Raw genomic sequence first — 11,145 nt, 5'->3', positions numbered from 1 at the left:
CTCCCCTTCCCCACCAGCCTGCGTCAGGAGCAGTTTCTGTCAGAGGAGAGAAGAAAGGAAGACAAAAGGTGGATCAGAGGCCCTGCCAGATCCACCCATGTGTATGGAAAGCAGCCAGCACCTCCTCACGCCCCCAAACAACTGTACAGGCTCCTGGCTGCCTGAGGTAAAGCGCCCTGGAGCGTAGTTTTAGTCCAAGGGCCAGCTCTGTTCTCACAGGCTGAGCTCAGGGATGAGGCCTGAGACCAGCAGAGTCCAAAGCTGGAGCCTCCTGCTGGCAGGGCCCACACTCCTCTGTGGGCCAGGGCCTGGGCCCAGAGACCTAGGATGAAGCATAAAGTTGCCAGGACTTGGTGAACTTTAGCCAGTTTCCAGGACTGCTGGAGGATACGAGTGAAGAGGAGGAAAAGTGGGGTGTGTTGGATGACCTCTGGGCTGGTCACTGGCCCCCCTTTCTGGGCCCAAACCTCAGACGCTGTGACAGCAAGAAAATCAGAGCTTTCACAGACCCAAGATTGCACAACCTGTGTGGGGAGGAGGCGGGCTAGAGGTGGAAGCCAAGATTTGGGCTGGGGACAGAACCCACTTCAGAGGTGACACTTAAAAGTTCTCACTAAGAACATTTGTAAGCTCTGCTCCAGTTCCAAAAGCAGGCTTCAAAGCCAACAAGTTCTATTTTTCTTGGTTCAAAATGTGGTGAGAATTGGCAGCATGCTCTGGGCATCTGCATCTTGCAGCCAGAGCTCAGTGCCGTTGGAGGTAAATGGGGGACAGTGGGTGTGGAAGAAGGCAGGCCTTGGCTGTTTCAGGTCATCTCCTAGGAAAGTCTAGAGAAGGTCTAGCTCCCTACCTGGAGAGACCAAGGCCCTTGGATCTGGACCAGTGGAGGAGGAAAATTGATCCAAGGGCCACACCAAAACACAGGAGAGGAGAGGTGGGTTTTCCCTTTAATGCAAAATGCTGTCACACAAAAGTGATGTGGAGAAAGCCCCACTCTTCAGTGGGGGAGCAGGGGAGGGGGAGTTATCTCTAAGTCCTGCCCTGGGTCATAGTGAGAATACTGGTGGCTGTTGCCTGGTGTTCCCATTAGAGGATCATAGCTCCAAGTCTGAGCTGGTGTCACGGGGCAGGAGTGAATACTCAAGAGGTTACTGATTTAGCTCTGAAAGAATGGATGCCTCAAGATCTTGAGTTTCACATGAAACCACAGTTGCCACTTAGTGCCATGGCTCACCTGTAATCCTAGCCACTCAAGACATTGAGATCAGAGGATCTCAATTTGAAGCCAGCCTAGACAGAAAAAGTCTGTTAGATTCACCTTCAATGAACCAGTAAAAGGCCAGAAATGGAACTGTGACTCAAGTGGTAGAATACCAACACTGAGCAAAAAAAAAAAAGCCAAGTAAGAGCTCAAGGCCCCCGAGTCCTAGGCCCAGTACTAGCACTAAAACCAAACCAAAACAAAAAATCCAGGTGCAATGTTTGTTTTGAAAGTAGGGGATTGGAGTCATAATTTGCCTGTATTTAATGAATGAGCAGTAGGGAAAATCTAGCAGGTAATGAAAATGTATAGGGATAAGAAAGTCAAAGAAACAAGGCTAGACCTCCTCCTCTTTCTTCCTCATCTCCAGCTTGTAGACCAGCTGGTAGCCCTCATCCCAGGCATAGAGCTGGCGCTCGCGTGGGTTATAGCGGAGGCTGGCGTGGGCACCGTATCGACGGGGAAAGTAGGAGAGTGCTGCCCGCTCAGGGGTCAGGGTACCGCTGGCATCAAAAGCACACTGGATGCGGGCCCGACTGGCAGGGCGGGTGTTGTAGACGACATACAAGGTCCCACAGATGACAAAGGCAGCCTCGGCATTCTCTCTGGGACATGGTGTATCCCATTGCTGCTCTGTGTCCAGGGTCTGTGGATCTAATTTGGCTAGACACAAGTGCCTGGCATCCTCTTGGGTGGCATAGACGGCCCACAGGCCTTCCTCATCAGCTGCCAGGTCAATGTAGGTGTCTGTCGAGAGTGCATATGGGGGGATCAACCCCTCGGCAGGGAAGACAGAGCTGTCTACCACGGTCCGGTTTGCCAGATGGAACTTGATAAGCTGTAAAGTATTCTCCAGCTCACCCACACCTCCAGATCCTCCAGGAGGCCTCCGAGCATAATAAAGGTACCCACCATATACCAGCTGCCCTGTGCCTACCCAGGGGAAGGGTACCCGGATTCGGGAAGCCTTCCGGGCAGCCATGGCAAGAGTGAAGTCACGGAGCCTCGGGAAGACCAAGGCTGTGTCATTCTGGGTCCCATCCAACACGTAGATCTTCTCTGCTGGCCCTAGGGGATCCTTGGTCCATGTGCCCGCAGAGCCTCCAAACCGCTTGAGGATCTTCATCGACCTCACCTGGGCCACTGTATAGTCGCAGTCTGGCGCAAGAGAAAAGCAAGGGAAGATGGGTAAGAGTCAGATGCCTCTAGTGGGAACTCCCAAGGACCAGCAAGCTGCAAGAAGGTGGGCACTGCCCTGTGGATTCCTCCATGCATGTAGAGGACGGAGAGCAAGGGCCATTAGTGAGGCCTGAAACTTCCCCTCTTGAGCACCAAGGATAAAACATTGGGCCTTGCACAAACCAAGTACTCAGCCCCTAAATTACACCTGTAGTCCCAGGAACCTTTCCACATGGAATCTTAAATGGGTTCTAGAAGATAGAGCTCCACTGACCTAAGACAAAGTAAAGAAACTTAATCAAGAAACTTAATCACCCCCCCCCAAAAAAAACCCCCAAACTCCCAATTCCGAGTGCATCACTAACCAGTCACTATGTCGTATTTCTCATTTCTGCGGCTCTTGCCTTTGGCCCCAGGGCCTTCAGTCACCTTCTCAGGCAAGTCCATACAAGGAGGGGCTGGATTCTGGGTCTCCAGATAGTCCACTTCCCGCTCAAGGCGGTCCACTCTCCCCGAGATGGTGTCAGCCTCCGTTCTGAGTGCCTCCCGCTCCTTTTCTGCCACTTCCAACAGCGGCAGCATCTTGTTCTTGAAGTCCCGCAGCTCAGCGGCGTGCCTACTGCTCTGGTCCTGGCACTGGGCCAGGCGCTCCTGGAGGGAATGAGAAGCGAAGGAAAGAGGGAGGATCAGAAGGGAAGCACAGCTGTGGGCCTCCGGGACTACAACTCCCAAGCAGGGAGAGGCCCCACTGGAGCAGCAAGAGGAACCAACTCAGCCCAGCAGCCTTTCCACTCCGCAGTACCCGAGAGATAAGCTCAGCGTCCTTCAGATCGTGTCCGCTCTGAGCAGCAGAGCCATGGCGGAGGGTTCAAAAGGTTCTCCATTCCAAAACTCTCCTCTTAGAAATTATAATGCTAAGCGCCTCAGATTGTTAAAGGGTGCAGAAGCTAGAAGTTTCAGCAGAGCAATCAGCCCCCAGTACCCCCCTCCCCACCCAGGTCAGGCCTCCCCCTCCCTGAAGCAGTTCCGAGGCAAGGCAGAATTGTAGAGGATTTTGAGAGACCTGACCCAGGATGTGCAAGAGGAGGGGAGCCCCTCACCTCTAGAGCGGCGAGCCGACGCTCCATGTACTCCACAAGGTGGTGCTGCTGTCCTTTGAGGGGCTCGGACCACAGCAGGAGGGACAGGAGGAGGACTGGCAAGCAGAGCCCCATGGCCGCCTGGAAGTGGGGCCAGAGAAGGAGTGTGCAGTGTGGCTCTCCGTCAGGCCTGCGCTTGGCTTTGGAGGCGGGGTAGGGCGGGCCTTCCTTTCTGATCTCTGGGTCTCTCACTCCTCTGGAATGCCTTCAGTCTCTTTACACTCCTCCTCCCCTCCTCCAGCCTGGCCTGATCAAACACAGATGGCCCCCAAGCACAGGAGCCAATGCCTTAACCACCTCCAATCTGGGCCTCCAGCTCCCCAGGAGGGGACTGTAGCATGGAAAGCAGAGGCTGGGCAGTCAGCCATGCAGGAAAGGGGCAAGCTGTGAGAGGTAGAGACCCCAGAGGATCCCTGGGAAAACGCTGCCTGAGGAGTGGACTCACAGCTGGCACCCTTCATTGCTCCCTTTCCAGCAAGAACACAACAAATTTTTTTGCCTTGAAGCTGGGAGATTGGAAGGCCAAAGGGAGGTAGACCTACAGCTCACTGGCGCCATCTTGTGCCAACCACCTGGTGCTATCACCTGATTAAACCAAGGCTTAAACTTTACCCCAAATGGAAAATTTCAACAAAACACTCAGCCAACTGGGTTGAATGTACAGGGGTTTAGTCAGTAAAATGTAGATTTCCTACAGACTTCCCAATTTCTTTAAGAGCCTATGCCAATCTCTCTTGATTTAGACCAAGCTGACAACAACAACAATTTTTTTTTAATGCAGCCAGCCCACTGCCTGTAATCCTAACTACTCAGGAGGCTGAGGTCTGAGGATCATGGTTCAAAGCCAGACCCTGCAGGGAAGTCTATGAGACTCTTATCTCCAATAATCACCACCAAATTGGAAGTGGAGCTGTGGCTCAAAGTGATTGTGCACTAGCCTTGAGCAAAATAACTCAGGGATCGTATTCAGGCCGAGTTCAAGCCCCACAACTGACCAAAAAATAAAACAAAACCCAGCCCAAATTCTGAGAAATATGTTCACTTTAGATGATGGGCAAGCAAGGCTAATTCTCCAGGTAGTCTTGTACTCAAATTACTAACCCCCACTGGTCCATACCAATATACATTCACTGATCAGGGGACAAGATATGAAAAATCTGCATGCTATAGTTTAAATCAAATCTAGTCTGACCTTTCTGCTACTGAGCATTTCTGTGTTAAGAGTCCAAAAGGGTGCTTACATTTCAATATTCCAACTGAGGCTGCAGAGGCCCCAAACCAATGGTTTGGCCTGAAATGTGTCAAGATGTCAAAAATAAAGAGATCTGGAGCCCCGGTCCAGGCAGCTCAAGCCTGTAATCCTAGCTACTCAGGAGGCTGAGATCTGAGGATTGCAGTTCAAAGCCAGCCTGGGCACTAAAGATGTGAGACTCTTATCTCCAATTAACCACTAGAAAAGGGGAAGTGGGGCTGTGGCTCAAGAGGCAGGGCAGTGGCCTTGAGCTGAAGAGCTCAGGGTCAAAGTCTAGGCCCAGAGTACAATTATGATGACCTGCCCCCCCCCCAACCAAAAAAAGAGAGATTTAAAGATCTGTAGTGACTATTCTAGGCAAATCCCTTCTCTTTATTGGGATATTGTGTTCATTTTAGAATCAAGAATCAAGAGAAATCTGGGTTGGGGAGGAAGTCCTTCTCCACAAAAGGATGTCACAATGTCATCTTCCTGGGTGACTTGTTTGCATTCTGCTATTTTAGATGCTTGCTGCAATTGGGCAGGAAACAAAGATTGGTTATCTTATCTCCTTAGTCTCTATTTTTTTCAAAGGGTCAAAATCAGATGATCATGCAGCGAGGGCCCAGGACATTTCACTCTACTCAGGAAAGTATTTCCTACCTAATACTAGTTTCCATTATAGAGATCTGTAATGCTCTGCTGATGTTCAAATGCGGTGTTTAGCTGATGTTCAAATGCAGTGTTTAGCTGATGTTCAAATGCAGTGTTTAGCTGATGTTCAAATGCAGTGTTTAGCCACTCCAAAGGTGTTATCAGTTTATCCCCGTAAAGCAGAAGTAAAAAACAATCACATGAATCAGAAAATTTACCCATTTTATTGATGCATTGCAATTGCTCTACATTTTACCATATTATGTAGAAAATACTGAAAATACAAGCTACTTTGTAAAACCAAAGACAAACATTGAATCCAAAGATAAACTATGTTTTACACAATGGACCCTTTTCCCCGTAGTTAGTATTAAATTTTAAATATCTATTTCTTTTGTTAAAATGATTATTTTACATACTCCCTAAGCATTACAAACATAGCTCAATCATTCTCAGAAACTGTTTCTAGAGGCTTGTTGTAAAAGGAAGTGCACACCAGAAAAGGGAGAAAGCAAAAGAAGTTTAAATCACACACAATAACTAGCATATTAAATACATTTAATAAAGTAGGAATTCCATTGCAATACCAAGAATTCAAAGCAGAAATACTAACGTTACACATAATGTACATATAATGTACTGCTACATGGAGTGAGATTATTTTTCAAGCTGAATTGAAACCACACATTATATAAAGTTTACCAACAAACAACCATGTACACATGCTGCACCATCCATCAGTTATTTTTAAAAAATGAAAATAGGAAGCAGGTTCGGGCCACTCCTATCATGGAGGGGAGGGCACAAACATTTCCTATCATGAATCAAACCACCTCAACAGTGGATTTCTGCCTAATAATGTGAAGCAAAACACACTGCTGTGCTTGCCTGGCTCAGGGCAGCCAAGCTTGGCTCCTCTGGTGGAGAATGATAGGGAGCAATCACAGAGGCAGGCTCAGGATGGCCAGAATGAGTTGAAATGGGGTTCTTATTCCTGGGGCAGGCATTTCAGCTCAACTTGGACAGCAGCATCGCCTCCTTGAGAGCAGTTAGAAACTCTGGAGTGATCAAGTGCCTCAGAGGGCCTGGATGGCTTTCCACATATCCCCTCACTGGAAATACAAGTTCAGAGGGCTCAACACTTTAATCTGCTTTGAGACCAGCCATGCTGACCCAGGCCAGCTGTGCACTACATTCACAGGCCCAAAAGGGCCAGTGACTATCATCTAAGCTCCAGGGATAGAACCCAAAAGCTGTATGGAGCACATACACAACAGACACCTGAGATGTCACTAAGCAGAGAATGGGGAGCTCTCCTGCTGCTAATCAGATGATCGACATAGTGATCCAAACTCTGGGGCCATCTATCGTCTTTCTCTATCTTCAATGATGACTGCCTATTAGGTAAGGGTCAGAGGTGGGGATTTGTTTGTTCCCTGTATCTCACTTCTTACACAAACAACAGATCCTGTCCCTTGATGAGGAAAGATAACAACAAAATCTGGAAACTAGACCAGCATTTAAACAAGATAATCAGAATGTGCTTGGCCAAAAAAAAAGTGTGTGTGTGGGGGGGGGGGGGGAACCAAACGGGGAGATAGAGATACATGTTGACTGAAAAACTGAGTAACACCAGTGGCAAACTACACAAACTGCTTGACTATCCTGACCAAACAGAATGCTAAACACATAATAATTTGTAGAAATTTACAGAAACATACACATTTTCTGGTAGGCTATGCAGACTACCTGCCCATCAGGAAGCCCTTGCTCCCCGAAGTGAAGAAACTCGGAATACACAGACTGCTCTTGGTACAGAGCCTGGGACAAAGCCATGCCAACCAGGCTCCATGAATTCTCCCATCTCCATCCTGCACCTTCTATCACCATCTCTGCACAGAGCCAGTCCTAGAATTACCCTCCTCAAGTCTCATCTTCAGCTCAGAGGAACACACCTGTGTCTCGGGGCTCATCTTCCTCCCCCAAATCCACCCCACTCTGTCCCTTCTGCCTCAATGGTGAGGCTGAGTCAGTAGGACAACTCACAGCTGGAAGGGCCCCAAGAATATACACGTTGTCACAAAGAAACCTTAAAAGCCTTAATGACTCAACAGGCTTTGGTTCCTTCCTAATATTCTTCACTGATGAAGAAACACTCCTGTGAGTCTCTTCCCACCAGCAGCATCACAGAACTCCTCCTCACAGTATGTATGGGACACAGTAAGCAATACAACAGGCTCTTTGGTATAAACACATCTGTTACATGTTTTTTCTCAATAAGCAAATATTTGACTAGCAATGTGAACTACTTGCAGAAAGAACTACCACACAGGAAAAGGAAAAGTGGATCTCATTCCAAGTGATTGCACATACTTTAAAAGATGCATATTCAATATTGGCTTGACTTCTCTCACCTGCTTCCTGAATTCTCACAGAAGCAAGGTAGCAATGCAGTGAGAGCTACCTGGGAAAATGCCTCTGTGAGAACACAGCTGAGAGTCCAAGATGGAAGGGGCAGAAGTGGCAGTGCACAAGAAAAACTGCTGTTTTGATTTCACTATGTCAGCAGGAAAACGAAGAACAATGCTTTTACACAACAGTTACTAGTCCTGTTCTAATAAATTCCAGGGAACTGCTCAACAGCTTAGGGTCCACGGGGGCTTGCTGGTCCATCCTAAGGCAAGCTCACTGTAAACGCTATTAACCACTACATTATCATATAAGGCACTACAATACGGGGAGGAGAAAGGGAAGGGAAAGACACACACTGAACAACTCCTCACCAGACACACCTGTGCAAAACAACTTCAAGGGTCTCCTCTCCTTGCAGGCAATGCCCCTGCTCATCCAGCACTACAGTAATATGCTCTATATAATTGTAATTAGTTCACATACATTCCAACAAGTATCAGTTCATTTTGGTTTAAATACAATGGAGACATTAATTCCATCTTCGGGGTAACACTGGAGGATTGAATACATACCAAATACACAATTCAAGTGTAATCACTACACATTTGATTACAAACAACATTTGGGGTTAGCAGGAAAAATTGTTATATTTTTCTAATCAATATGTACACATTTAATTATGCAAAATATTAAAACACCACCATTACAAAACTTCTAAAATATTTTTAAATTCAGTAATAAACTTTTAAAATATTTTTTGCAATTCCTACATGCACTTATTATAGAAGTCTTAATAAGAGAGCATTCAGTTTGCTGCTGGCATACAAAGGAAGCTACTTTGAAGTATAAAAGCTATACATGACATTTGCATCTGATTTCAAATTCTTTAGCTTTCTCCCCCAAATAAATCACATAGAACAGAAGAGAGAGACGAAGAAAGCAGAGATGTGTTATTGAAAATTCATCTTTCGGCAAGGCTCATCGAGGGCAACCATCTGAAGACAAGGCTCACCAAGGCCAATGTCTTGTAATAAAGAGATCTTGCATCAAGTAAGTCAATTGTCATCTTATGCTAAAAAAAACACCTGAATGGATTTGTTAGTAATAAATCTTCAGTTGAGTCAGAGGAGTTTTAAAAATAAATTTTGAAAGAATTCATGGTGCTTCCTTTAAAGACAATACTGGTGTCCTCATAGTCAGGCACAGATTCTCTCACCTTTAGTTACCAGCAAATGGTGAACTACCTTTCCAACAACACTTTATAATGAACACAAGCGCAATGAGGAAATCTCAGCCAGTTTTGCAAAACATAAAAACAAGTGCCCATTAAGTATAATGCAACATGGAAACAAAACTAAAACATTTTTAAGTTTAAAAGCTCCATAAACTAAAGCTCAAGGAAAAATGCCCGATGATATAATACAGACTTGCATAAGCCATTTTTTTAAAATAGGCAAATAAACCTTGGGTTTTAAAACAAACAAGAAGCAACGACCTTTCTTGCTTGTCATCAGATGCCAGATCAGCATTTTTCCTCTGACCAGCTCTCACAGTAAAGCAAAGTTAAATAAGAGAGGCCTTACTTGTTTCTAAAAGCATTTAGAGAAGTCAGGTCAGAGAGAAAAAACATTTTTCAAGGGATAATTTCGGAGTGACCTCTCTTCCTTACTAACTGCAGAAGATGGGCTTCTGAGCTCTTCCAAATACCAAAAGTGCTGTCACAAAAATAAAAGGATTAAAAAAAAACAGGGCAGGCTTTGGGAGACTACAACAATGCAGTCAACAACGAGACGGGTTCCCAGAGAAAAGCCTTCTGTGTCGTGGCTCTGCAGAATGAGCTGCTGGCTGCACAGCTACGAGAGAAGGAAAGAGGCCTTCACAACGGCCGGCTGTTCAGAGCTCAGGGCCAGGTACAGGCAGACATGAGCTCCCCTCCTTCGTGCATACCCAGCTACAAATAAGAAAACTGGCTGATCTTGGTAGGACTCAGTGGGTATCCAGCAAAAATTGTTGAGCCTCGGGAGGACCCGATGTAGGACTGAGTGGCAAACTGATGTTGGTACTGAGTGGGGGCCACGCTGGCAGAAGTGAGGAGGTTGGGCCCAACACTGACAGGGACCTGGTGCACCAGGGTGCTTGGATGGGTGCTATAGGCCGCAGCATGCCTCGAGGAGCCCTGTGGGGAGAAAAGGTGAGCAATGGATCCTGTGGTGCCCAACGCAGCAGCAGAGGTCGGGGCAGCATATGTGTAGAGGTGAGGCTGGCTTGGCAGGGGAGCAGGGGCAGGGGCCAGATGTGGATGCCCCGTTGAGTGCAGTGGGCTGCCATGCTGAAAGGCGTAGGGGGCTTGGGAGAGCGGGGCCACAAATGCCTGCTGCCTGCGGGGAGCGGGGTGGCCACTTCTCTCCTGCAAGGACGGAGCTGATGACGACTGCTGGTTCTGGAAGGAGGAAGAAGGGAAGGAGGGCTCTTTAGGTCACTCTGGTTCAGTGCACCAAAGGCCAAGAATTGGCTCTGACAGTTGCTGGAATGCCTCAGCACAGGATCTCCTAGACTGGCAATGACATAGCCACCCATCCCTCTTCTCTTGGAGAGGGTGGCAGAGGAGGGAGAGAACCAAGAGTATTTCATACACAGACAAGGCTCAGACACAGACAGGGTTCATACATGGATGGGGTTGCCTGTTCCTGCAACTCACCCTAATGGTTTTTGCTTTTCCCTAACCTTTCTTTTTTGCCATTGTCTCCTTTTTGCTCTCCTCTAACTTCTTCAGGATCCTCTGGAAATGCAGAGTCCAAAACACATGCGCTGACGGGAGCTTACACTTGGCTTGCCTGTGTCTCTCAGTTACTTCATGCTGATTCTGTCTTACAGAGCAGAGTGCACACGACAGGATGCCATGATCCTTGCTCCATAGTGAAGCCATGCTGGTAGACAGAGATTAGGACCGGTAGAGTGGCCAAAATGCTTTTCCTGTCTTGATTCAAGTAATGTGTGAGGCTCAGGTCTGGAGATAAAGGAAGACCATCTGGTCTTGAAGTAAGTGATGGTGTAGCACCAAGCAGGGCTCTAGCATCCTAGTCTCTAAATCCGAGACCCTTCTATCTGGGAGGTCTAGTGGAAAAACTGAAATGTCCTCACAAACATAAAGGTCAAATGTGGTGGGACATACATGCACACGCCCACACAGACATGACGCAGGCCATAAAATACCAAATGGTTGGACACAAAGAGAGCATCATTTGGCTTTATTCAGCAGCGCAGCCAGG

At 47.4% G+C, this 11,145-nt stretch overlaps 2 protein-coding genes across 6 annotated transcripts in view; both read right to left on the bottom strand.

Annotated features, from left to right (window-relative positions):
• Positions 1-1,481: 1,481 nt before the first annotated feature.
• Olfml3 (olfactomedin like 3) lies at positions 1,482-3,690 on the bottom strand. The gene is made up of 3 exons (XM_090334072.1): positions 3,541-3,690; positions 2,806-3,091; positions 1,482-2,419 (listed from the first exon to the last, which is right to left on the bottom strand). Exons 1-3 carry the CDS (start codon positions 3,652-3,654, stop codon positions 1,599-1,601), a joined length of 1,221 nt encoding a protein of 406 aa, XP_090190198.1. The 5' UTR covers positions 3,655-3,690; the 3' UTR covers positions 1,482-1,598.
• Positions 3,691-5,665: 1,975 nt separating this feature from the next.
• Positions 5,666-11,145, bottom strand: part of Hipk1 (homeodomain interacting protein kinase 1) — a 57,148-nt gene continuing 51,668 nt past the window's right edge. For 4 of the 5 annotated variants that reach the window (XM_090334068.1, XM_090334069.1, XM_090334067.1 and 1 more), the window contains one exon: positions 5,666-10,316. In XM_090334068.1, the coding sequence (XP_090190194.1) occupies positions 9,828-10,316 (489 nt within the window). In that variant the 3' untranslated portion in view covers positions 5,666-9,827. The remainder of the gene's footprint in view (positions 10,317-11,145) is intronic. The other variant, XM_090334070.1, reaches the window with a different exon arrangement.

The sequence above is a fragment of the Megascapheus bottae genome, chromosome 6 (genome assembly GCF_031878675.1).
Source record: "Megascapheus bottae isolate mThoBot1 chromosome 6, mThoBot2.hap1, whole genome shotgun sequence".
NCBI lineage: Eukaryota > Metazoa > Chordata > Mammalia > Rodentia > Geomyidae > Megascapheus > Megascapheus bottae.
Note: the sequence above shows the minus strand (reverse complement) of the source record. Positions and strands in the feature narration are given on the sequence as shown.

Excerpts from the sequence above, each read along its gene's own strand:
- Olfml3 (XM_090334072.1), bottom strand. The coding sequence starts at position 3,654 with ATGGGGCTCTGCTTGCCAGTCCTCCTCCTGTCCCTCCTGCTGTGGTCC. Across the intron at positions 3,092-3,540 it reads GTCGGCTCGCCGCTCTAGAG|GAGCGCCTGGCCCAGTGCCA; the intron begins GTGAGGGGCTCC and ends CATTCCCTCCAG. Across the intron at positions 2,420-2,805 it reads GAAATACGACATAGTGACTG|ACTGCGACTATACAGTGGCC; the intron begins GTTAGTGATGCA and ends CTCTTGCGCCAG.